The sequence below is a fragment of the Onychostruthus taczanowskii genome, unplaced genomic scaffold (genome assembly GCF_017590055.1).
Source record: "Onychostruthus taczanowskii isolate IOZ18803 unplaced genomic scaffold, ASM1759005v1 scaffold184, whole genome shotgun sequence".
In the NCBI taxonomy this organism is placed as follows: domain Eukaryota; kingdom Metazoa; phylum Chordata; class Aves; order Passeriformes; family Passeridae; genus Onychostruthus; species Onychostruthus taczanowskii.
Genome location: NW_024499062.1, coordinates 847,156 through 868,705, shown reverse-complemented (window position 1 = coordinate 868,705; position 21,550 = coordinate 847,156). Strand labels below are relative to the sequence as shown.

At 52.1% G+C, this 21,550-nt stretch overlaps 1 protein-coding gene across 1 annotated transcript in view; it reads left to right on the top strand.

Moving 5' to 3' along the window:
• Positions 1-21,550, top strand: part of NRF1 (nuclear respiratory factor 1) — a 44,813-nt gene that overhangs the window by 22,787 nt on the left and 476 nt on the right. The window contains exon 9 of the mRNA XM_041401099.1: positions 13-137. Within this exon, the coding sequence (XP_041257033.1) occupies positions 13-137 (125 nt within the window). The remainder of the gene's footprint in view (positions 1-12; positions 138-21,550) is intronic.

Here is a 21,550-nt window from a genome sequence, read left to right as displayed (position 1 = left end):
TCCTCCCTGCAGTGAAGCCGCTGCCCACGCCGTAGCCACGCTGGCCGAGGCCACCCTTCAAGGAGGGGGACAGATTGTCCTGTCTGGGGAAACTGCTGCAGCGGTGGGGGCACTCACAGGAGTCCAGGATGCCAATGGTAAGGCCTCTGCAAAGGTTTTCTTTGGTTTGGTTTTTATTTAGGTTCTTTTCCTCTCTTTTTATTGAAATGGCACGGTTTGGGTGGTAAAATACTCCTCCCTCACTCAGGGGGTCACTGACCAGTTGTGAGTTTTAATCTCAGGGTGGAATGGGAGTATTAACTTCTTCTTTGCTGCCATGGTGCTGGTGGCTCTGCTCTTTCCCTCCCCTGCCAGCTGGCTCTACATCCTTAGTTTTTTTGGGAAAACTGCTCCGTGATGTGTGTCTGTGCCCAGCACAGGAAGGACCGGCCTTGATCACTTAACACAATTAGTTGGTGCCATAATAAGCTCATCTCCAGAACTCTTAAACCAACATTTTATTACTTATTTCCTGCCCTTCTCAAGGCTTTTTTTCTGTGCTTGGTGGCTGTTCCTGAGTCAGCCTCAGGTCATTTTCCTCCTGCTTCATTTTCCATCTTCCCACCACAGCCGATCTCTTGATTCCAGGGATTCTCTGTAGCATTTCTCACCTGTTCTATGCCTTCTGCCAAGTCTGGTGACTTTTGCAGCCCTTGAGACTAGAAATAAAAGTGTAAATCTATAAAATCCAGTTCAGGAGATTAATGGAATATGAAAATGTGCTTCGTTGGGGCTCATCCATTGCCTCCAATTGCTCTGTGCTTCTGCCTGACCCTGGAGGTGTTTAAGGAACACCTGATGCTTTGGTGTTGGGTTATAGGTTGGATTCAGTGATCCCAGAGGTCTTTCCCAGCCTGGCTCTGGGATAATTTCTAAGCTCAGACTGGTTATTATGGAATTACCCAAGAAAAAACCCACTGGTTGTTTGGGTTAGGTGGAAGGAGGTGTGTCAAAATCAGCCGGAAAAGGGCGCAAAGGGTGAAGTTGTAAAGAAGCCTTGAGGGTGGGACTGTTTGGACAGGAATTGTCAAAGAGGGGCCAAGTTGTGGCTGGGTGCCAGAACTGTCATTTTGCATGAAAGCAGAAACCTGCTCAGGTGAGAGCTGCCTTCCATCAGAATCCTCATCCAGCCAGGAGCACAGCACGCTCTGTGTGAAATGTGGATGTTCAGATTGCAGCAGAGGAGGGAAGAGGAATTTGGCTCGGAGCTGGTTTGGTTCCCTTGCTGTGGAGTCAGCCAGCCTGAAGAGGGAGCAGAAACGAAGGGAAATCCCTGTCCCCGGAGCTGGGGATGCATCTGGCACCGAGGGAAGAGCAGGATTGTGTTTATTGTGCCGGCAGCCTGGCGTGAGGGCGATAAGTGCTCTGTGTTTATCAGAGGCAGGATCTGACCCTGGATGCTCAAAACCAGCAACTAATCAGATTTGGAAAAGCAGATCCGCACCCCTGGCTCCTTCTGCTCTGCTTCCAAAATGCTTTCACAGTCTGGATTCCTCTGGATGCTTCCCCTAAAACTCCCCTTCTCCACACCCTCCCTGAGTCACTCCACCTCACTCTCCCAGCGCTGACATCATTTCAATACAGGCTGGGTTGGTTTTTTTTTTTCCTTTTTTTTCTCTTTTTTTTTTTCCTAGCAGCCGAGTTGGAAATCAGATGGGATTTAGAGTGCATTAAGAGGAGAGGCTGCAGCATTTTCCTGTGAGCACAGCCTCGCCCACAGCCCCTCGCCTGGTTTCCACTCTCCTTCGATTTGCTCTAATCTCCGGTGGTATTAAGGGGAAGGGCTTTGGAGTCCTTGGGAGCTCCATGCTGCTGGTTCCTTACGTAACCAGCTAATATATCTCCCTCAGGGATGGAGGAGATGTTGGTATCCATTGCTGCTGTCTCTGTCTGGGGAGCAGAGCAGATGGATTCACTGCCGGCAGGATTTATCTCCGTAGCCGGGGTGGGAGTGGGAGCATCCTCCTGGACACCATTTGATGGATGCAGCAGGAGAAATCCACTCTCTGCCCTTCTGTCCAGAGGAGGTGGAATTGGCAGTGATTTGGGGAAAACTGCCAGAGCCAGAATGGTCCTAACCAGCAAATTTCCCCTTCTCTCTGCTGCTTGCGAGGTCTTAGTTTGCTGATATTCCCAGTAAATGCTTCTCTCTGGGAATGCTCTGACCCTTCTGCAGGATTTTTCTGAGGAAAAAACCTATCTGGAAGGGTAGGATAGAAATTTATCTCCGTCTTATTGATAAGGTAAAGGAGATAGTTTGGCACCTCCCCATCCCTAGGAGTGTCCAAGGCCAGGTTGGACAGGTTTGGAACAACCTGGGATAGTGGAAGGTGTCCCCATGGCAGGAATGAGATTATCGCTAACTGACTTCCAGCCCAAACCATTCCATGATTTCTGTGAAAATGTCTGGAGGTCTGTCAAGGTGTTTCATTCCTGATTTCAGCCATTTAGTGTAATTACTCTCTTTTTTTAATTTTTTTTTTTCTCTCTCACTATGGCATTTTTCCCATCCCTTCTCTGGAATTATCTGAATAATAATAACAATACAAGACCCCCAAGATGGCTAAAAAGAGGAGACCTCTGAATATTCGTGGAAATGTTGGAATCTAGGGCTGGATATCTTGCAGGGAGCCCAGGAACGTGGCTGCACTGCAGAAGGGCTGTGGGTAATCTTGTGATCTGTTCCATTCCCAGCTGAAGGAAACAAGATCTCCTGCTCCCATGCAGTGTCAAACCAGCTAAGTGCATTATGGTTTTCCTGCTCCTCAGGAGCATCTGCTCTGAGTGGGGATGCAGGAACTGGTGACCCCACACTTGGAGCCTCAGATGGTTTTGTTCCTAAGTGCTTGGTATTGAACAGAGGAATATGGAGGGCAAGTGGAGGGGAGTGTGGCAGCACCAGTCCCTGAAAATGCTGGGAAATGCTCTGCTAAGAAAAACTCTGTGCCCTGGAGCTGCTTTTGGAGTGAGAGGAGCTCGGTGAGAGTTGGAAGGAGCCGGTGCTGGAGCATCCTCCTCCTCCTCCTCCTCCTGCAGCCTTTTGTTTGCCATTGATCCGTGGGGCCCTGAGGGCTGCCAGGGCTTCCCGGCTGCATCCTGAAATATTGATGAGGCTCCTGGCAGGGCTGAGCCTGCAGGGCTGCCCTCCCTGCCCAGGGAGGGTTCAACAGCCACGGCTCGGCACCAGTCCGGGGCTTGTGGAAGGTGAGGGGAGTGGAACGCTCCAGCTCCAGCTGGGATTCAAACCAGGACATGAATGAGGAGCAGTGGGAAGACTTGGGAAGGAAGAAGAAGCTGTGGAGGATGTGCCATAACCAGGGAATTAATTTTACAGACCAGAGATCCAGTGGATCCTGCTTGTCCCCCTTGGCAGTTCTTTTCCTGTCCCCAAAGCTGATTTTCCTGCTGGATTTCCTCCCTGTGCTGCTGGAGATGCTCCTGAGAGCACGAAGGGGAACACTGCGAGGAGCCCACCTGAGTCCTGCACTTCTCCATCCCAAAAATCCCATCCTGCTCTCCACACAAGCAGAGGGGGCCGTGTTCAGGCTGGGCTGAGCCAGGATCTGTGAGGAGCATTAGGCTCTGACGTGGGCAGGGGGGATTAGAGAGCTCCCAGCTTTTGCAGGCCTGGCAAGGAGGTGTCAGTGCTGGGGGGTTTTGGCTTCTTTTTTCTGCTTCTCTCAAGGCTGGGATTGAAGCTGCTGAGATGATATTTTGTGTTCAGATTTAGGTGTTTATTGTTTCTTATTTATACTACAAGTGGTTAGTTCTACAGCATTCTACAAAATGGCCAACTGTCTTTTTATACAAGGTCTTTTAAGGCTAAACTATCCAATTAAGAAATGACACCTAAATTATTTTTACTTTTAGCTTAATAACTAATCACTCAAAGTCCACAATGCAGGTTTTTTTGTCTAATTACAAAATGCTACTTAAGCTTATGAAGGAGAAAGTGAAGAAGAGCAACTAGCCATTGCCCTAGAACTTCTATCTAGCCCCTTATATAGTTATATTCTAAAGCCTTAAACTCTAAGTTTTCTACTCTGTGTTATTACAGACTTCTGATCAAACTCCACACCCATAATCCCAGTGCTATCTATCAATCTTGGAAGCTTTCCCCACTGCCTCAGGTCAAATATACTATTTTCTTGTGGCTCTGTGCCCTTCAGCACAGAAAGTTTCGAATTCTCAGCATCCAGGACTCCAAATGTGCAGGATAAAAGAGCCTCAGCGGCGTTTGGGGTGACAGTGCCACCAGAACTGCTCCTCCAGGTGGTGATTTCCATGTGGGAAGAGGTTTAAATGCTGGAAAAGCTTCTGTTCTGGGCGAGGCTGCTGAGCTTCCCACACAAAGTCAGCAGGTGGGAAGCTGTGCCCAGCCTGGCCCGTGCAGATGGGAAATGGGAACGCTCCTCTGGCAGCTCTGCCTGCCCGTCCCACCCAGCTGCTTGCACAGGAAAACACATCCAGGAGGGAAAGGCAGGATTGGGATCCTGTTCCCTGTGCTGGGTGTTGTCTCCCGGAGGGCAGAACACAGGTGGGAAAACCCAGCAGAAGTTTGGGATCCCCGTGCTTGCTTTGGGATTCCTCGGGATAGGAAAATGCAACACGGAGCCACTGGGAGCTTTTTCACATGAGAAAAACATTTCTAAATTTCCTGGGGGGAGGTTTAGGGGCTGCAAATGACACTTGTTAAAAAGGAGTACTTTATGTTTTTCCTGTTGGATCTCCTTTTTAGGGAAGATGGAGCCAAATGAGTCGCTAGCAGCTTGGCAAAGTGCAGATCAGCATGTTTGCATCCAGGAGGACAGGAAGGAAAGAGTCAAGCTTTTTGTAGGGCCTCCCTGGTGGGAACAGAATTTTTTTATGAAGGTTTTCCCTGAAACAGGTAGGATTTAATCCCACAGGTAGGATTTAATCCCAATCTGAAGGAAAGGTGAGGAAAATAATTTTTGCAGGTGTGTTTCAGATGACAAAGGGTAGAAGAGAAGCCAGTGGCAGCCAGCAAAGAGAGCAGAAGGGTGAATTCCTGGGTTTGCTGAGCAGCTCCAGGGACAGGGAGAGGTGTTTCCTAGAGGACAAATTGCTGTGTATCAATGAATAATTATCAGGCACAGAGCTGTTGGGCTCTGAGTGGCATAAACCTCAGTTAAAGGAGCTTCATCTGTGTTGGGTCGGGGTCTCTTCTCCCAGGGAACAAGCGACAGGGCCAGAGGAAAGGGCCTCGAATTGCATCAGGGGGGGTTAGGATGTTAGGGAAAAAATTCCTCACTGAAAGGCACTGAAATTCCTCTCTTGTCAGGCACAGGGCAGGGCTGGAGTCCCCATCCCTGGGGGGATTTCAGAGCCATGTGGATGTGGCACTTGGGGACATGGGCTCGGGCTGTGCTCCAGGGAACAGGGACAGGAGGAGAGGGAAAAGCCTCAGACTGGGCCAGGGCAGCCTCAGGGTGGATTTTAGGGAAAATTTCTTCCTGGAAAGGGTTGTCCAGCCCTGGCCCAGCTGCTCAGGGAGGTTTGGAGTCCCCATCCCTGGAGGGATTTCAAAGCCCCGTGGATGTGGCACTTGGGACATGGGACAGTGGTGGCCTTGGCAGTGCTGGGGGATGGTGTGACTCGATCTGGGAAGTGTTTTCCAACCTTAATGATTCCATGATTCCAAGGACACTCACTCCCCTGCATGTGCCCTGTAGAGAGGGGGCTCCTGACTGCATCCTGTGCTCACCCCCATTCCCTGTTGTTGGTTTTTTCAGTTTTTATAGAGATGGGGTAATCCTAAGTGATTGTTGTTAGAAGTAACAGCAGCATTGTGTGCCAAAAGCTAATAGGCTGAAAAATATTTATAAAGTATTGTAACCAAAAAATAGGTTAGCTTCTGATGGAACAGCACTGAGTTTTACATCTCTTGTGCCTCACTATTCATCAAAACTGATAATAGAATAAAACCTTTTCAAACAGTTGCCCCATCTCCATAAAAGCTGGGAAAACCAACACACCGCCAGCCTCTGGCTCTCTGCTGGGTGTGAGCAGAAATTCCCTGCTGGCGTTTTGGCTCACCAACCCCATCTCCATCTCCCACGGCAGCAGGAGCAGAGGCAGAGCATCCCCAGGAGCTGCTGTGTGCCCACCCTGGCACCCCTTGCCCTGCCCTTTGAAGGCACCCCGCGGCTCCTGGCTGCGTGCCGGCGCTAATCCCGCTGTCCCGGTGACGCGGGGCTGTCGCTGCCACCCCGCGGCTCCTGGCTGCGTGCCGGCGCTAATCCCGCTGTCCTGCCACTGGCCGGCTTTGCTCTGACATCCTGGCCCTGCTGATGAGGCTGCTGCCGCTGGCGATTAGGATTTGTCTGCCCACCAAGCGGGGTTAAAAATAGCCCCTCCTGTCCCACATCCATCCGGAGCTTCCCCGGGTCCCGTTCCAGGTGTGGGGTGGGACCAGCCCCGCACCACCCAGCAGGGGCTGGAGGAGGATGCCTTTGGGTTTCCTTCGTGGGAGCACAGAATGGTCATTTCTGGAGACAGTTTGGCCTTTTGGGGTAGAAAAATCTCATTTTATTGTCTTTATTTAGCCTGGAGAAGAGAAGGATCCAGGGAGACCTTACAGCAGCCTTCCGGTGTGGAATGGGGATTTACAGGAGTGAGGCTTACAGGAATGGCTTCCCACTGTCAGAGGGCAGGGTCAGATGGGATTTTGGGAAGGAATTCCAGGCTGGGAGCAGGGGGAGGTGCTCACCTGGACAGGAGAAGGCTCCAGGGATATCTCAGGATATTGGGAAGGAATTCCTGGCTGGGAGGGTGAGCAGGGGCTGGAATTGCCAGAGCAGCTGGGGCTGCCCCTGCATCCCTGGCAGTGCCCAAGGCCAGGCTGGACACTGGGGCTGGAGCAGCCTGGCACAGTGGGAGGTGTCCCTGCCATGGCAGGGGGTTGGAGCTGGATCTTTAAGATCCCTTCCAGCCCAAACCATTCCATGATTCTTGGGGATACTTTGGTATGACAGGAGCTGGATCTTTAAGATCCCTTCCAGCCCAAACCCTTCCATGATTCTTGGGGATATTTTGGTATGACGAGCACTTGGGCTGTTCCAAGGCCTCTCTCCTCTTCACAAAGTGCCTGAGGAGCACCAGGAGCCTCCCGGGTGGTTTTGTGCCCCTCTTCTGTATCCAAGTCTCACGTGAAGTCTCCAGGCTGCTCTGTGAGAGCACAGAGGGAGGAGGCAGGCCCTGAGAGTGACTCAGCTCCTGATGTTGTCCCTAAAAGCCAGCAGCCATTCCTGCTCAGCGTGTCCGTGCCAGGGTTCCCAAAATCCCAAAGGGAACCCCTTCCCTGGGGCAGGGAGCCACCTCCAGGGCCTTTCCTTGGACACTTCCATCCCTTCCATCATTGCTCCCACTCCTGCTGGTCTCAGGGAGCTGCCAGCCCCTAAATGAGCCGTGCCCTGTCTGGCCTTGTCTCCTGGCTTCTCCCTGACCTCACAGCATCTCCAGCACCTCCCCTGCCCTCGCCGTGTCCCCTCCCCTGGTGAGTTTTGCCATGCATTGCTGTGATCAGGCAGTTGAGCCTCACAGGCTCCCCAGCTGTCACAGCCCTGGCTGGCCTGCTTTAAGCACAGGCCATTTACCTTCCACGTGTCCTGAATTAGGGGAAATGGACAGGAGGGCTGGGTCTGTTTAAAAATTAAAGCTGATTACAGGGCATTAACATTGCATTTAAAGCAATAGACAGCAGCCCTCCTCTCTCTCAGCATAGTTGCAATATGTTCCCTTTTGTTCTGACTGCAGGAGGGAAGGGAGCAGCACTGCTGGCGACTCCAGGCTGGGCAGGATTTCTTCTTTAGCCATAAATTTTGAAAGAGGAGCTGCCTGTTGCCTGGTGCAAGAATTTAAAGCAGGTCTGACTACCTAAAGCAGTTCCCATCTTTGCTGTGCTAACAGGAAGCTGAAGTTCTTTTGGCTGACCCTGAATTTCCCTTGGAAAATTCAGATGCTCTGACACTGTCTTCTGAGTGGGAAGTTTCATATTTGATGGATCTCAGTTGATTTCTGTTAAATCCCACAATTTTCCTGGTGACTCTTCATCCCAAAACCAGGAATTACTCAGTCTGGCTGGGAACACTCTGAATGTGATGCCTGACTGGGATTCCTTGTGGGTTTGGCTTGGATTTGAAGCCTGTTTGTTTGGTGGATTTGTATGATGTTTTTCCAAGCTTCTGCACCTTCATCCCACAGCCCCTCAGGAATTCAGGTGGCTTCAGAAGGAGCTGCTCAGTGCAGGAAGGGTGCTGCAAAGAGGCCTTTTGGCAGGTGAAGGGATGTATTTGTATTCCCTGGATCCTGCTTTTCTCAGTGTTCAAGAAACCAAAGCTCCAGGGAGAGCTCAGAGCCCCTGGCAGGGCCTGGAGGGGCTCCAGGAGAGCTGCACAGGGACTGGGGACAAGGGATGGACAGGACACAGGGAATGGCTCCCAGTGCCAGAGGGCAGCCATGGATGGGATCTTGGCAATGAGGAATTCCTGGCTGGGCTGGAATTGCTATGGCAGGGGTGGCACTGGGTGCCCTTGAAAGGTGCCTTCCCACCCAAAACCACTCCATGGCTCTGTGATCTCTTAGTGACTTTTCATTTGACTTTACCACCTCCAACCTTCAGATAAATTCCAGGGGTTTTTCAGTTGATGGTGATGAAATCCCCAACAATTTGGCTTTGAGAGCCACACTCTGAGCTTTCCTGGTCCCCTCTGGCTGGCTGGGGCTGTCAGGGCCCGTGGCTCTGTGGTCACAGAAAATTTTTGGGGTGTCTGCAGTAGATGGGAATTTTAATCCTTGGACAAGCTCCTGTCTAAAAGAGGTGTGGTTGAACCCAGGCAGGAAAGGAATGGCAGCCAGTAGAGCTGGCATCTTCTCCTATCCTGAAAGCATAAGGAAGCATTTCCTTGTTTGCCAGTGTTTCCAGTGCAGGAATGGGGATGGAAAGGATGGAGGTGTTTTTGAAGGGTGTCTGCAAGCAGATCTCAGCAGTGCCACCCTCTGGGATCAGTGATTTGGCTCCAGGATAGGGAATTGCTCTCCTGACAAGCTGCACCTCTCCAGCCTGGTGCTGTTTTATTTACAGCCCTTGGCTTAGGGAGAAGGGCACAGGTGGGGGCAGAAATCCAGCTCTGCCCAGCCCTGCATCTCTCCTGACCCATCAGAGATGCTGCTGAGTCCTTTTTCCAGTTCTTTTCCTCCTCCTCCATGCTTAACCTCACCTGGGTCAGAGGCTTGACCAGCAGAGCTTCTCCAGGGGGTCCAGACAGGGTTGTGGTGCTCCTGGAAGGCACCACCAGCCTGGGGAAAGCAGCTTTGTGCCATTTCTGCTGGACATGTCTGTGCTGGGTGTGGAGCTGGACGTTCAAACCCACCAGTGTGGAGCTGGGTGGATGAAGATGAAGCCAAAATTGAGACCAGCTCTGCTTTGCTGCTCCTTTCTCCAGGATAAAATTCCTGTGTGGTGGATTCTCCGTGTAGTAACAACTAATTCCAAACTACCTGGAGCATGTGGCAGCCCCACCTCAGCTTTTTGAGCCCATCTCTGGCAGATCTTCCAGCAGGGATCCCAGGGCAGTTTCGTGCTGCTGGCACCATCCCTGCTCATCCTGCTCCTCCAGAAACCCCAAAGAGAGGTCCCAGCTCTCTCCCCTCGTGAGCTGCTGCCCAGAGAGAAGCCAAATTTGTGCCTGGAGTTCAGGGCAGTTCCTCCAGCTGATCCCAGCTGACCCCAGGGCTGAGGATGGGCAGTGCTCCCCACAGCTGTGGAGCACCTGGAGCACCTCCCAGTGCAGATTTTGGCAGATTTTGGCTTGCAAGACCTCCTGCCTTGTCCCCATCCGTGGTGGGAAGGGACAGTGCTGCACCACGGGTAAGGCTGGGAGGTCACTGCTTTTTCCATCTGTGCTGTGCCACTCCTGCCCCTTGCAGCACCCAAGGAATTCATTACCTGGGCAGGTGGAGAGGGGCTCCCTGATCCCCCTGATCCCCCTGCAGAACGTGCTGCAGCCTGCTGGTGGGTGACAGCAGGGCACAGCTCCTGCCATCCCTGCCTGGTGGCTGCGGGCTGGGCTGGGTCAGGCCACCCTCTGCAGTCAGAGCTGAACGTGTCACTGTTGGGAATGGATGGAGGCTGCTCTGACCCGAGGCCACTTTGGGCCCTTAATGGCTGTCAGTGGGTGCAGGGTGCAATCTGATCCAAATGGGAAGCTGGCTGAAATCCCAGCAAGCTGTCGTTGCTGCGGGAGGCATCTTAGGAAATGAGATGGGCTCCTGGAGCTCTCCCCCTGCCAGGCAGCCCTGGGGAAGGAGAAATGCCCTGCCTGCACCTTGGGGCTGCTCCCTGCACTGAGGTTTGCTGGCTCTTCATTTACCCAGCTCCTGGGCTTTTGTTTTACACCAAAGTTTCCTCCCTGCGGGCCGCTTGTGGTTTCTGTTCTCCTTCCCTCCCTGCTCCTCTCTGGAATGTGCGCTCCCCACTTCCTGGATGGACTTCTCCAAACTCCAGGTGGATGTTGGCTTTCTTTGCCTTGAAAAGTGCTCAGCCCCTCTTTTCTGAGAGCCTCAGCTGCTTCCTTAGCAGGCTTTGACCTCCCAAGTTCCTCTATTGCTTTTTCCCCAAGCACATCCAGAGGCTCACTCGGTGCCTGGATTTATCCTCCTCATTGGATCTCTGGAGCAGGGTCTGATTTTAAAGCCTAAAAGCACAGCCCCATCTGTCTTATGCCTCTGGGGCATGGTTAAGAGCCCTGTCCTGCAGCCCCCGGGCCTCTGAGCAGAAAGTTTTTCCTTGTGCACCATCCCTGCCCTGGCAGAGCGAGGAAGATGGGAGGTTTTAATGAATTTTCCAAGTGGCTGCACTGAACTTTCAGATTTCTGTTTTCCCAAGTGAAACTCTTTCCTCTTCCTTGATGTTCAGCTGTTAGACTTGGGATTGAGGAGGACATTTCCTGCTCTGGGATTGACTGGGGTGTTATTTGAGGCATCAGCAGGTTGCACAAGAGCCTGAAGAGATGCAGCTGCACCTTGGTGTCGCTTGGCTGGCGACCTTTGGGTGGCTTTGTCCCTACATTGGTGGGCACCCAAGGAAGAGAAGGCACATTTGTCACCATAAGGACTCTTCCAGCTTCCAGCACTTTGCTTGGAGCCTGGTCAGTGGCCAGCAGTGGCTCAGCACTGGGACATCCCTCCTGTGATGTGGAGTCCAGCTGAGCAGAGGGGAGGAGGTGAGACCCCCTTCCCTTGCCCTCTGACCGTGGGGAGCGCTTTTCCCACAGCCTGGTGTCCCTTTGGGAAGGCAGAGGAGGGCGATGTGTCTGTCCCTGCAGGGCCCTGTCTCCCAGTGACCTTCTCAGCTCATGGAGACAGCTTGGCTTTGCTGTAAAGCAGCTCATGTGACAGCAGTAATCCGCAGCAGGGAAACAGCTGTGCAGGAAGATTCCGGGGAATCGCCCTATTTTCCCTGCTCCGCACACCGGGCCAGGCTGGGAGAGGCTGCACAAGCCCAGCCCCACTGGATGGCTCTGGGGCCATCCCTGAAAAGCCAGGTCAGGAATCCTCACTTCCAAGATTCCTCCTGGGAGCCCTCGTAGAGCTGCAGAACAGGTTCCAAGAATTTTGTGAAATCCCTTTCTCCTCAGGTGGTTTCCTCTGAATATTTTTCAAAACCACGAGTGGCATTTTTAAGCCTGATTTTGACTTCTGCCTCCCACCCTCCATATCTTTTGGCATAATTTATTCCCTCACAGTTATAGAAATTCCTCTCTCTGGGTGACACTTTCTGATGGCTCATGTGGACCCTTTTCTGCTCCTGGGATACCCACTGGACTTTTTGCCATCTGCTCATGGGAAGTTCAGTTCTGCCCTGCAGGAGATCCAGACAGAGAGAGCACTAGCTTGGAATTGGTTTGAAATTAATCATGGGTTTATTATTCCCATCCCCAGCTCACAGACTGTAGCAAACTTCCTTTCCCTCTGGGTTTGCCCCCTTGTTGCCACAGATCCCTGAACTTCCCCATCTCCCTTTTCCCCATGATTTTAACCTTGCAAACCTCCCAGGGGAAGTTCAGTGAGTGTGTGCTGCTGCTGACAAGTCCAAGGAGCTGATGACAGCTAAAGCAGGTGGTTTTAGCCTGAGACCCAGGTTCCTGCACCTCACAGGCAGCAATTCCCCTCAGTTCCCTGCAGGAATGAGGTGCCTGGCATCAGGTAGGCAGCAGCTGCTTCGTAGCCATGGATTCCTCGAGCAGAAACCACCAGCAGGGTGTTTGTGGCTGCAGTAAATTGTCCACCAGTGGCCTGAGACAATCCCTTATTCCATGTAAGCCACAGCCCAGCCCTCGGGAGGGACCATCTGTTCCTCTGGCCGAGGGCAGATTTGAGCAGGAGCCCTGGCAGTGAAAGGCTCTCTGCTATTCCCCTGAGCCGCCTGATCTCTTCCCTTCCACCTCTTCCCACCGGGGGGAAAAAAAACAAAAACCCCAAAGCTTTGTACTGCCAGGCATTAGGGGAGCTCTAATTGGTGTGTAAATTGGGACTGCTGCGTTTAAGTGGTGGACATGGAGCTAATGGAAGTGGAATTTTATTGCTGGCATCAATGGGGGATGTTGAGCTCCTTTGATGTCGCAGGGATCAGCAGCCAGGGGGGTTTCTGTTCCATCAGAGCCAGCAGTGAGCTTGGGCCCTGTTATTTCCCATTGCTCTGACCCTTGGATGAGTTATGATGTCCTTCTCAGGGGTTCCTGGTGCGTTCTCTCAAAAAAAAAATTAGTTTGAGTTGCACTTCCAAGTAGGAATTTCACGTTAAGAGGTTTGAAGTCCAGCAGAAAATGAAGACTCGGACTCGGCCGGGTTTGAGGGTTTCTGTGTGTTTGCTGCTGCTGGAGATGTGCTTCCTCACCTGTGGGCCTCCCATCTGAGCCAGAGCTGTGGGAATTTGGGCCTGAATCATCGCAGCAAATAAAAACCAGAATTCTCCAGCCACCACCACCACAGCTCTCCCATTTTCCAACCTGTTCTGTCTGCCTGGGAAGAACTGTCTTGCACTGCTTGATTCTCCTCACAGATTTTGTCTGTGCGGGTCCATGGGCCACAGATCTCCACTTTGCACATCCAGGGTGAGACCCACAGGGACAAAACAGCTGGAAATCTCCTTTTTGGGAAAACAAACTCATCCCTCTCCCTGCACCCATCGTTGCTTTCTCGTGGTGTGCAAAGGACTCTTCCAATCCCCAGGCCTGGATGGTTGGGGCACAAAAGTTCTGTGCCTTCAGTCGCCAGGACAGAGCCCTAACTTTGTGTTTTTAGCACCAGATGTGCAGAGTTTAAAAGGAATCTGCCAGAGGCAGCAGCATTCCAAGGATAAATACTCTCAGGAGAGCGAGGTGGGAACCCATCTCACCTGCCGGGCAGCGGGAGACGGTGGTGTACAAAAAAGGAGGAATGTGGACTGTAAAAACTTGCTCTTCACATGAAAAGTTCCACATCTGAGCCGTGTTTTCACTGTGATTTATTGCTTACCTCGTTGAGGATGGGCCAGGTCCTGCCTCGGGGGAAGCTGTGCCAAATGTGTCCAGGACAGGCTGTGGACACCAAAGCTCAGGACACTGCTGCAGGAGGGGAGGTGCTGGTTTGGAGCAGGGATGCTTTTCTAGCTGGATTTGGAGGCTGTGCTTTCAGGAAAAGGGAAAAAAAGGAGCCTTCAGGTGCATTTCCAGCCCCTTCTCCCCTGAGGAAAAAAGCCAAACTTACCTCCTGGTAGCTGGGCAGGACCTAGTGCGAGGTGAGGCTCCAGCAGATCGCCACAGCTGCAGCTTTCCAGATCAAGGTGAAGCTTTAGATGCCTTCCCAAGGAATAATCCTCCTCTAAAGGCTCTGCTGGGGGGCTTGTGCCACCTCTGTAGGGTTAAGAGCACAGAATTCCCTGGCACAGAGGTACTGATGGGGCACGGGGGGAGAACCCGAGGCCATGAATGTGCACCCTGTTGTGGCAGGGAAGGCTCCTGGGGAGCAAATCAGCAAAAATGCTGGGAAAATGGCTTTTAGATAGAGCCAGGGCCTATCTGGTTACAGATTGCCTTTCTGCCAGCACAATGGCTGCTTTATGTCTCCATGTGCTCAGCGCTCTGTAGGATGTGCCCGTGTCTGTGCTCGCGTGTGATCCGTCGGCACCGCTGAAACCAGCCAGGCCCTCCGAGCCCTAAAATCACATGGAGCTCCTCCCAGGCTCCAAGGGGTGCCTGCATTTCATGAGCTTCCCAGCCTCGTGCTCCTGGGATATGTAGAAATTCCACTTTGGCAGCCATTTCTGCTCCTCATTTGTCTCTCGTGGTGGGAATTGTGGAGAGCTTTGTTGGAGGTGGCCTGAGCTTCTCCGTGATGGATTTCACTGCTTCAGTGCAGACTTTGCTCAGTGGGCCTCTCTGGGCCAATTAAACTTCTAAATGTTGGTAAAATATCTGGCAGTGCCTTATTCTTACGTCCCACTTACACACTCAATGTTCTGTATGGAATTAGAAATATTTTAGTTGCTCTGCCTAATATTGGGGTGCTGCTCCTACGGGGGCACTGAATTTTTGCACTCACCCAGTAAACCAAAGGATGCATTTCCTATAAGTACATTAATCACCCCACTAAATCCCCCTCTCCAGCTGTAGTATCTCCCCTTTTACACTTGCATTTCATTGTCAGGCATCCTAGCAGCAGACTATTCATGTTGCAAGTGGAACATGGCAGAGGGTTCATCAGGTGAGTGGATTTTTGTGGTGGTAGTTTGGAATGTTGGGATTTAGCTGGTTTTGCACTTAGACCTTTAGGTCTCTCTTGGTGTTTCTTGGGGTTAAAGGGGCTCTTGTCTGTCTGGTTTTTGTTCCTGGGCACCATTTGAGGTTGAAATGCCTTTGGGATGTGGTGATGTCACTCAGGTAATAAAATGGTTTTGTAATTTTAGGTGGTGCCCTGCCATGCCTCACACAGTAGCCATTAATAAAAACGTGTGGAAAATACAGGACACTAAAAGCTGTTTAAAAAAGCAGGATAAGAATCCATCTCTTCCTCTGGGAGAGCCCCTGGGGATGTTAAAAGCATAACAGGGCAGTCAGCAAAGTATTTATGGAAAAATCTACCGGGGATCCCTTTGAGGTGATTGTTCAGAATCTCCTTCATGGGTTTGACACCTGATTCCTGAGAAGAGGAACAGGCTGATTTGTCCTGAGGTGTTCCCTCTCCCTGCTTCCTGAGAAGTTTGGCACAGATAACCCCTGTCTGCCCTGTGTTTTGTGCCAACACCCAGCAGATCGTGGGGGAAGCAGAGCCCAGCTGGAGCAGACCTTTGGGGTTTGGACTTTCTCTATTTTTATCTGTGTTTCCTGTAGAGATGATTGACCACGATAGACTTCTAATCTTCTCAGGTGTGTCCACGCCAAAGCCAGCTCATCACGGAGGCTTAGACAGGTTATTCTCTAAGCTTCCAGCCCTGGAGCCCAGGAAAAACCTTCCTTCCCTGGGTTTGTCACCTCTCCTTAGTGACAAAGTGACTCCAGTTTAAGGTGCCACACCGTGGAGACCCAGCACTGGAGGGGCAGGTCTAGGTGAGGACTGAGCTTAAGCAGGGACAGTTTAATTCTGCCTCAGGTGATGCCCAGGGCCTCTTCTCCAGCTCTAAATTCACCCCCTGAAGGGGAGAGGAGGGGACAGATGGCATCAGGTAAGACAAAGCAAAAAGTGTGGAGCTAATCCACCCCCAGGACACCAAACTGCTGTTCTGCTTTTCCCAAGCACCCTTTTCTTGGGAGTTTTTCCATCAAAAAAAAGAGAAAACCTGTGATTTCAGGTTGTTTCCCATGTTAAACATCATTGCAAGTTTTTTTTCCTCCTGGGACTTGCTGCAAAGACAGAGGCCCACGGCACTGGTGTCACCAGTGAAGGACACGTTTGTCACCTCTGCTGCAGACTGAGGGTCTTTGCTATGCCAGGGAAGGGTCTGGGCATCAGGCTGGCTCACTGGGATCTCCCTCTTTCCATGGAAGTGCCGAGGCTCCAGAGGAGATAATTCCTGTAAATAAGGAGTTCCAGCCCTGTGGTTTTTGTCTCAAAGTGCCGCAACCTTAAAAGAAGTCCAAAAACTCCCTAAGCATCCAAAACAAACCCCAAAAACTCAAAGCCCCCACAAAAGATCTGGAAGAAATAAGGGAGATTAAGCCAAAGGTGTTTCAGGTTTTGGCTGGGCCCTGGCCCTTCCCTCCTTATAGGGATGAAGAAACCAGGGATGTCCCAAAGATGCTGGTGCTCCCAGCTAGGGAAGGAAGGTTGGTCCCTGACCAAGCTTTGGAGATAAACCTCAAGTTTGGATGTTTGGATTTTATTTTAAACAGCACCTTGTTGCAAAATACCAACATTCTGCTGAAGCTGAGTGGGTGGGAGGAAGATTGAGCTGTGTAAATGTGGTGTTGCCTCCTGACCTGCCCCGTTCCCATGGCCGGGAGCTCCCGGATCAACCATGGCTTGAGGGGTCACTAAGACAGCAACTCCTGCTGCCCTGAGTGAGCAGAGAAGGAAAACTCCCTGCAGCAGATCCAGAGGAACCAGAATCCCACACTGGATCAGTTAGGTTGGAGAAGATCTCCAAGGTCACCGAGTCCCAGCTGTGCCCGATCCCACTCTGTCAGCCCAGAGCCCTGAGTGCCACATCCAGGCATTCCTTGAAAAGCTCAGGAAAGGACGAGTCACTGACAATGATAAGCAGGCAGGTGACCCCCAGGGACAGTCTGAGAGATGGGCTGTGGCCCTGGAGGTGTGGTGGATGCAGAGAAGGAGGGAGTGACTCCAGGGCTGCATCCCGTGCAGCTGTGGATGGGAATGCTGGATCTCATCTGCATTTATCTTCCATTTTAAGGAAAAGTCTGGGCTATGATGTAACTTAATTGATTCAACTTTGATATCAAAGCCTCAGGTGCCTCATCAAATTGTTCTTTAATGGGGTTTTGACCAGAGTAGCTCCTGAAAAGACAGATGGAGGAGGATCTTGAATGAGGACCGCAGCTTTTTGCAGATAATTTGGTGGAGAAACCTTCATGTCTTGACCTGGCTGGCACAGAGGTTCTGTAGGGAAGAGCTGTGACTTGTGAGGCTGGAAAGTTCTCAGAGCTTACATCACTGCAGGGGGGCTTTGAGGTTTGTCAATGTCACAGAATCCAGAGCAGCTTGGGTTGGAAGGGACCAAAGATCATCCTGGTCCAGCCACACCTCCCACTATCCCAGGTTGCCCCAAGCCCTGTCCAAGCTGGCCTTGGACACTTCCAGTGACACTGAGCCATTTCTGATGGGAAAAATCCTTCCAATTATCATCCTGAGAGATGTCAGTTAGAGTTAATCACTGATGCTCTTGCAGCTGAGGTGGTAAAAGATGGAGGGCTCAGCTTTCAGTTCATCTTATCTTAAACCAAGTGTCCGTGTTGAGAGATGTCCTCTGCTCCTCTGTCACTGCTGAGTGTGGTGGGATTCCTGAAATGCTTTATTTCTGAGGCTGGCTTTGGGTGAAATCCCTTCCGTGGTGTCTTGCCAGCACCTGGTGCCTCAAGGGACACGTTTGGGTTGGCCCTTGAGGATTTGCCAGGGTAGCAGCTGACTCTGAGAGCTCTCATTTCAGCTGCTGTGGCTGGACCTCATCAGAAACTGGTTTATCTCCCTGAAAATACACCCTGGTGCCCACTGATTTCCCCCTCCTCCACCTCTTGAAGGCCTCTCCCAGAAGGGAGGTGGTCAAGAGGATATTTTTTTGAAATCTTCACAAACCAAGTTCCCAGTCAAGGGAAACATCTCATAAAAATCAGGTGTGGGACATTTTAATGTTTGTGCTGAGCAGTGTTGGCAGTAACAGTCCAGGTGGTGTCCAAAAACGCAGTTGGTGAGGACAGAAATGGTTTTTGCTCCAGGATTCTGTAGGATCAGCCCCTTTCCTGAGCCAGCCTCGGTCTTACTTCCTCTAAAACACTCCAGTGACAGAGACTTTGCTCCAGAGCTTCACCAACCTTATGTTTAGCTGTTGTCTGGGATTTTTTCCACATGCAGGTTTCCATGCTGGACTTCAAGTTTGTGTCTTACTGGGGGAAACACTGGGAGAAAAGATGATTATTCCTACTTACCTGCATCAGCCTTGATGTATTTACACCTGGGAATGCAGACCAAAGCATGCCCTGTGCCCCTTTGTTGTGCTGCCCACCAAGGGCAAATATTTCATTTTTTGGTTTTTTTTTTTTTTTTTTTTGTATGTATTAAAACCTACTCATTCTGAATCATTGACAAGAATTCTTCCATCACATCTTCAAAAGTCACCCTTGGCTCTGCAAGGAGCGTGGTGATGAGATGGCATCTGCTGCCCTGTGTGCTAGGGCCCTGTAGGGCATTCCTGAGCACAGGAATTTCTGCTGGATTCCTCAGCCCCTGCTCCAGAGGAGGGGAAGGAGAAGGTGCAGGAGCATCTGCCCCAAAAGGCTTCAGCACAGTTTGCTCTGGTTTCTCCCCAGTGCTGATGGAAACAAACTCCTCTGAAGGAGGACATCAACAGCCAAGAAAGTCCAGTGGAAAATTCCACCTTTTTTAGCCTTTTCCATTTGGTGCTGAAACAGGGGGCTGAGGGACTGGTGGGATCACTCACTCCTGACTCTGCAGAGCTCACAGCTTGCAGCATTTGGGCCTTTGGTGTGCAGGAAACCAGAGCAAGAAGAGCCAGCCTTGGCCTCTGGAGCCACGGGACCCCCAGTGGCAGCGCCAGTCAAGGTTCTGGGTTTTCAGCAGGTGATGTTGCCTTGCTCCAAACCAATGTCCTGTGCTCTCTGAGGGGCTCCAAGGTGATGGCTCAAGTCCTTGTGAATTTTCCATGTTGTCCCATAAAAGAACTCCCAAGGGCAATAGTTCTGTGCTGCTCCATGACCCCAGCCTCGTGTCCCTCCTCTTCCTCCGTGCCCAGCAGTGTTTCTTGTGGCATCACAACCCCTAGAGCCAAAAATTCCTCTCAGGGAACAGCTCCACTCTCGGATTCTTCCCTCAAGCACGAGGGTGCTGAGAAGGTTCCCACCTTCTCCCCAGCTGCCTGGAGCTGGCTCCTCACCCCTGCCCAGGACAGGAGGGGAATTTTGGGTGGGGAAGCGAAGGTATAGCCTGGCTGCATCTTCCTGGGAGCCCGTGGGCATGGTTTGTGCTGCTGTGTGTGATCCATCACATCCTCTGCTGCTGTCCCTGCCAGGCAGGAGCTGGTCTGAGCAGCCACAGGTTCCTGTGGGATCCTCTTCTGCTCCACTTCCTTTGCAGAAATGTATTTCCCAAAGACTCGAGAAGTCGATTTGGGGCCGATTGGGTTTTTGGAGTTTTTTTTTTTTTTGTCTAATGGATTTCCTGTTTTTAATACAATTGAAAGGGTCTGAAATCCATGCTTTAGATTAACATATGCCAGCTAGATTAGGGCTAATCAGGGCGCAGGTCTGAGCAGATGCAGCGCGGGGCCAATCCCAGACCTGATTACAGCATCTCAGCGCTTTAATCGTCTCTCTCCCAAGGGTGATCAGCCCTGCTCTAACGCTCAGCAGACTTTCAGCCCTCTCCTCCTCTGCTGTGTTGCCACCCCTGGCAGCAAGGGCCGCCACGTCATCTGCTGCTTGGTCTGGAGCAGGGATTTGAGGTGCATGCCAGGCCAGAGCTCCAGCTCTTGCCTAAACTGGGATGTGCTGCGTTCCCCCTCGGAGATTTTCTTCAGCGGGGCTGAGCCTGGGCTCCGTTTGCTCATTTCTTCTGCTGCCTGAAATTCCCTGAATGCCCCCAGGAGCTGGGAGCCTCCTCCTGACTCTGTGCCTTTCGTGGCAGCCGGTGCTGAACAACCAAGCAGGGAACCAATTCCTTGGCTGGGCCTGGGGAATGTGGCCACCACCCTCGGGCTGGGGGATCAGGAAACTTCCCAGCCCACGGAGCGTTGGGACCCCGGGGGAGGGATGCTGGGGGAGCACGGGGTCACCCACCTGGTCAGCACGATTAACTCCTAAGCTTTCCTGTCTGCACACAGAGCTGTGCCCCTGTTACCAAACCCGTTTGCTTGGCAGGGCAGAGCTCTGCTCCCTGCTCCTCAGCCCAAAGGGATTGCGCTGCTTTTTCGGGAAAGCCTGGCTCGGGAGCCTGGTGTCCTGGCAGAGCTGGCTACCCATCCTGTGCTGCAGCTGGAAGGATTTGTTGACCTCAAAAAGCTGGTTTTTCCCCCAGCAGAGGTGTGGGTAGTTTCTGAAATGTCTAAATTCTCTCGCTTGGCCAAGCAAGGTGGAGGTGGGCACGGGGAGTACAATGATGGAGTACAATAATGGAGTTTCTCCTCCCAGCCTCCAGGATTTGCCATTCCCCTCCCCTGCCCAGCTCTGTCGAGTGCTCCTTGCTATTTTTTGCACCTCTTTCCACCATTTACATCACAGTGACCCTGAGGGGCCTCGTTGTTTTGGTGTCACCTTGGTTGGTGTTTCCTGGCTCACCAGGACTCACCTTTGGCACTGCAACATTTTCCTCCCAGCCTGAACCTTTGCCAGCTCCATCCTCAGCCTGGAGGCAGCTGATCCATGTCTGCAGCCTTGGGAAAAGCTGTTTCTGCTTTGCTGGACCCATCCACGACTGATGAGAAAGGGGGACTGCTTTCCTTTCTCTGTTCTGTGTGTCACATACACACGTGTGACAGCCTGGGGGGCTCACTCAGGAGCCAGGAGCAGGTTGGGCTTGGCCAGGGATTGTTGGTCCCACACTGCCCTTTCCCTGTGAGGGGAGAAGGACCTGGCTGGGATGGAGAGGGAGCAGGAGGAAGGGAATTGTGTTGGAGAGGGGTTGTGAGGGGCTCACGGATGCACAGCAATGGGATCCCCTCACGTGCCGCCGGTGGGGAGGTGTTGGGGTGACCTGCAGAGTTACAGGGGATGGGAGAAGCCAAATTTATCCCCTCCTCAGCCCCACTGTTCCCAATTCCGGGCATATCAAGTGGAAAATGCATGTGGGGAGCATGTTCCTGGTCAGTGGGGGATCCCTGGTGGGCTGTGGGGTGGGTGGGAGCAGTCCCTGCCTCCGGGAAAACTCAGCCTGATGGGTTTGGCTGAGCAGCTCCCTGCTGTACCACCCCAGAGCACGGCTGGGCTGGGTTCCTCCCCCAAAAATGATGTTATTTCTTTCCTTCTCATCCTTATTCCCTCCCTGCAGCCTCACAGCCCCGGGGTGTGGGCCCCGAGGTGCTGCCACCCCTCTCAGCCCCATCCCATCCCCGCTCCCATCCCGCTGGCTCCAGGGAGGGCAGCTCCAGCTCAGCGAGGCCACCGAGGCACGGATCATTCCCCCAGCCTGGGCACTGCCCTTCCTCACTGCTGGTTTTCATGGATGGACTCATGGAATGGTTTGGCTGGGAAGGAACTTTAAAGATCGTCCAGTTCCAACCCAAACCATGGGCAGGGACACCTCACATTACCCAAGTTCCTCCAAACCT